At 42.0% G+C, this 4,723-nt stretch overlaps 1 protein-coding gene across 2 annotated transcripts in view; it reads right to left on the bottom strand.

Moving 5' to 3' along the window:
• The window catches only part of Rhoj (ras homolog family member J), a 92,831-nt gene continuing 88,108 nt past the window's right edge, over positions 1–4,723 (bottom strand). For both annotated transcript variants that reach the window (XM_010638759.3, XM_010638758.3), the window contains exon 5: positions 1–3,922. In XM_010638759.3, the coding sequence (XP_010637061.1) occupies positions 3,776–3,922 (147 nt within the window). In that variant the 3' untranslated portion in view covers positions 1–3,775. The remainder of the gene's footprint in view (positions 3,923–4,723) is intronic.

Genomic DNA, 4,723 nt, shown 5'->3' with positions numbered 1-4,723 from the left:
TTTACTCTCATTTCCTGTTAGTGGAATTTCCAAGCTGACAACAGTTGTTGAACTTGCATCCCACCATTTCACAGATGAACCAGACCCCCTCAGATTCTTTCTTTCCCTGACTCAGAGAGGTCCCCAGAGAGCGTGGGTGAGCTTCTGATGGCTGAAGTGAAACTAAGCAGAGAGCCTGGTGCTCTGATTTCCTTCCTGGCCTTTGCTGACTATTGAAACACTGCGACTGATTGCTTTATCTTACATTTTTGCATTCTGTTATTGTATTTGTGCGTATTAGATGCAACCTTTCTGTCTGGAACTATCCCACTGAAGATGAATAAATACCATGCATCCAAATAATGATCTTTCTGGATACCTCCAAATCATCCTTTCCAGGTTTTAAGTCATGTTCACGCTCAAGGAAACTTTCAAAGTTACCGATTCGCTCGTATTTCTTGGAAAGTTTCCTTTGGCTTCCTGCTGTATACGAACAGAGTAGGTGAGAGGATGACTCTTCCATCCCTGTTGCTAAAGACCCAAAGAGCTTTGTTCAGGACGCTGTTCGTTTGTAGCAAATCACAAGGCGAGATAATCTAGTGATTTGTGCTGCTGATCATGGCATTCTCTCAGCAGCAGCCTTCCTTTCTTGTCCATTTCTAGAGAGCAGGCAGACGCTAACAATTCTCCAGGAGAATTGTCAGGCATGTATTCATGTTATGCTTGGTGATTCAAATGAAAACTGTCTATGGCTACGTCCCCTTCCTTTAGTACTTCTCTGATGGACCAGAAATCTTTCAAATGGCTCTTTGCATGTCATTATCAGAAACATTGTCATTGAAGTCTCAGCACCAAAGCCCTCTCCTGTCATACATATACGGCTTAGGTTTTGAGTTTCCAACCTAGCACCTCCGGTTTAGAGCAGCAATAGTTATTGCTTTCAGTAATTGTTCTTCGAATCTAATTGTTCTTGGCAAAAATCAGCCCACATTTCTAATTATGGCTGTGGCTTTGACTTGTGTCTTAGTCCTTTTATGCTTCCAAAATCGTCCAGGGCATCCACTTATTCTATTCAGTGACCGATCATCTGAATGAAAAAAGAATATTGGTCAAACTAGCCACTTGACTGAGTCATGAGCTTGGGATTACATTGCTCTGTAGTCCAGTTTATTGCTAGTTTGATAGATTACCTTATTTATAGTGGGATGGCTACATGAATTTATATGCTAAAAATGTGGCTGAGATCTGTAGGATAAACACTGGATCTTCAGCAGTATACCTACAAAACTCCAGGTTAATATGTGTAAACATGAAGAACTTACAGTATGGGGTTGGAAGGCACTGAGCAGAAAAGCTGAGATCTGCCCAAATCTTCCTCAGCACCTCTCTTAGCCCATGGAGGCTGAGTTTCTCAAGTGTACAATGAAGATTGGACCATAGTTTCTGATACCTTTTCTAAATCTGCAAAGTGAAGATTTTACCCTCACGTGACTGCTCATTGTATGGACCATTAAAGGATCCTTCTTAGATTTCTATGCCTTTTTATTTTTAATTTCAGAACACTTTTATTCAACCTTATGGCAGAAAACACTTTTTAATGAAATGAACTAGATCTTGCCATAAGACAGGGAGTGAATTATTAATGTGCTGGAATGACATGAACTCATTTACATTGCTTTGTTCTACATGATTTTACTTTGTAATTAGCCCCTACGACCTCTTGGAGTCTGCTCTGTTCAGACACTAATGGTCTCTGTACAGGTTTTGGTTCTAGGCGAGAGAGTGATCTTCCCACCACGAACAAGTTAATCCTAGTGGCCCATTAGGAGGTGATGACCTAGGTGCTACTTGCCGGTTGAATGCACACATCTGGAACATTTTTCTTGGTGGAGCCAACATACTGCTTTCCATTTTTCATCCACATCAATGAGAAGTGAGGAGTGGCTCTTCAGCAAGATATAACTATGCAATGATGCAACAAAACTGGCTAACAGCGCTTCCTTTATTACAGGGCTAAATGCTCATTATTACTTATAAAGGAGAAATTCATAACCTATGCAAAGTTATTGTTCATACACGGTTGACTTCCATGTACAAATGCAGAAAGTCTTTGTTTTCACTAAATGTCAAACTTTGACTTAACAAAACTCCTGTTTCCTTTACGCGCGCACGCTTGTGTACGTGTGTGTGTGTGTGTGTGTGTGTGTTTGAAAACTGTTTATCAGTTAGATGAGAAGGGCAATAGTACTTGAAATATGGGAGAAAGGAAAACACATTTTAGAAATTCTAAATGAATAGAATCCCAAAGACTGAAGAGTTCTTATAGAAGGTCTTAAGAGAAAAGACCCATAGCATACAGTTCTTTTATTACGTGGCTCCTCTATGAGTAGAAGGGACTAGAGAGAGTGGTCTCTTCATTAGGGGGAGCTTGACTCTGGAAAAACTTGGCGTAATTGTACATGTAAAGATAAGCTTCACTTATGCAATAGAATAAAAGGAATTTTCATATAGAAAGGGTAAGTAATCGGGGCTTTGACTTTCCTAGGGCCAGCTCCATATTGTATGTAGTGCATTGTTCTGGAAATGAGCCCAGAGCTTGACACCTGCGAAGGGAGTTCCTACACAGATATTTGGGAGAATGAGCAGGAAGGCCAGTTCCCTTTAGAATGGGAACTTACATGGGGCAAGCTGAGAAGCACTTTTTGTCGAAGCAAGTTCAAAAATGGAGGCACTTTGCCTGATTTGTGAGTACTGTGAAACGTTTTCCTTTTCACATCCAATGCCCAGATCTTTCTTTTAGGTCAGGTTGTGATTGTATTGGGGGAAACAAAAGGAATAGGGCATGGGAGAAAGTATAAAACCAAGAAAGGGAAAGGGCTGCACGGGGAGGGAGGAAGCAGGAGAGTCCAGTCTGCTGAATGAAGAATATTTTAAAACACAGGTGCTGCCATTTTCTTCCCCAGTCAATTTGGATGAAAAGCAGAAATGCTACTTTCTTAAATACAGTTCATTTTTAATTAGCTTTGGCAATATGATATGAAAAAAGCAGCCTATCTACAGTGTAAGCATTTGTAGAGTGAATCTTTGGCCAAAAAATGTGGACCAGTAATAATTCAGATGGTGCTTTTTTTTTTTTTAAACCAGGCTAAAAAATTATGGCTTTGTAAATTTCCAAAAGCTTAAAAGTATTCTTGTATCTTGTAATTAGGCGTTCAGAGGTATATGTTGGTTCCCATAAATTTGGCAGACACCTGCCCAAAATTGAAATGATCATGAATCACCTTGTCTTTAGGCTACTTTGGTATGGATTTGTAAGACCTGAGTCAATTGGAGATTTCTTGAAATAACACAAATATATGTAAGACACATGGGTGAAAACAGCAGTTTCAGGAAAAGAGATTAGTATTGCGTTCCTAAGTTTTGCAAAAGACATGAAGTAAGGCTACCAACGCAGGAACCAAGTTCCTCTTTCGGTTTTGCTGTGATGATCTCCATCAGTTCTGCGCTCGTGGGAGGGGAGCTGTAAAATGCAAGGTGGCCTTGGCCTTTGTTTCCCGCATTCTCAGCAGCGGGCCTGTTTGAGATCCAGGTTCAGCATTCTGGTTGCACGTGCAGTGTGGCTGCTTCGGGATGGCAGGGGGAGGTGGCAGTTGGCGGGCTAGCAGGCTGCTCCAGAGAGCTCACGGGCAGGGCGGGACTTCCTCTCTGTTGGGCCCTCCTTTCTGGCTGGAGCTGGTGGGAGAGGTTGCCTGCTGTCCTCTCCCGAGCTGGAGTGGAGAGCGGTGCTGGAGAAACCTCAGATAACTGAGCAGCAGCGGTGACAACCGGAGCAGCACTTTTTCTTTTTCTTGGGGTGGAAAATGGTGAGGATTGCTTCATCAAAAACTGCTTTAAGACCTTTCTGAGTCAGGGCTGAGCACTCCAAGTAGCACTGTGCTCCGATCTTAAACACAAAAGAGACAAAGCTATGAGGAGCTTTCCTAGAAAAGAGAAAAAAGCACGGAAGGGCATCGTCTGTCAAATCCCAACTTCCACTTGTTCCCTAAACATCCTGGGGATTTGTTTGCATTAGTTTTCTTGTTTCCATTCCAATGTGTATCCACTATACTAATTTTGAGTGTGTGTGTGCGCGCGCGTGTGTGTATATGTATGTATATATTATATAATAAATATTTTATATATAATTTTTTCACATTCGTATACTAGCAATACATGGTTCTAGATCACTTTGGTAAACAATGGATTCTGCAAATGATCCTCAGCCATTTATCTCTAACATAAGAATGTAAAGATGCGAAAATATAAATAATTAGAAGAGGATTCAAAACCAGTGATAGGTGTGAGTAACTGTACGAAGAACGGGGCTGTGTGGTGTTGCATTTGTTCACAGAGTGCGGCAGTCAGCATCGGGTGCGCTGCGACTCCTGTGTGTAGCGGGCCAAGGCTCAGCTGGGCCGATGAAGCTGTAGAACAGGGCTGAGGTCCATGGGCCACTCTTGATAGGGGCCTTTCAGCAAAGTAATATCTGAATGGCATTATTAGTCAGTTTCTGCATGCTTTAAAAGCACATTTTAGCCGGGCGTGGTGGCGCACGCCTGTAATGCCAGCCCTCGGGAGGCTGAGGCAGGAGGATCACTGTGAGTTTGAGACCAGCCTGGGCTACATAGTGAGGTCCAGGTCAGTCTCAACTACATAGTGAGACCCTGTCTCAAAAAACCAAAAAAAAAAAAAAAAAAAAAAAAAA

The sequence above is a fragment of the Fukomys damarensis genome, unplaced genomic scaffold (genome assembly GCF_012274545.1).
Source record: "Fukomys damarensis isolate Sample0158 unplaced genomic scaffold, DMR_v1.0_HiC HiC_scaffold_21, whole genome shotgun sequence".
Taxonomy (NCBI): Eukaryota; Metazoa; Chordata; class Mammalia; order Rodentia; family Bathyergidae; genus Fukomys; species Fukomys damarensis.
Note: the sequence above shows the minus strand (reverse complement) of the source record. Positions and strands in the feature narration are given on the sequence as shown.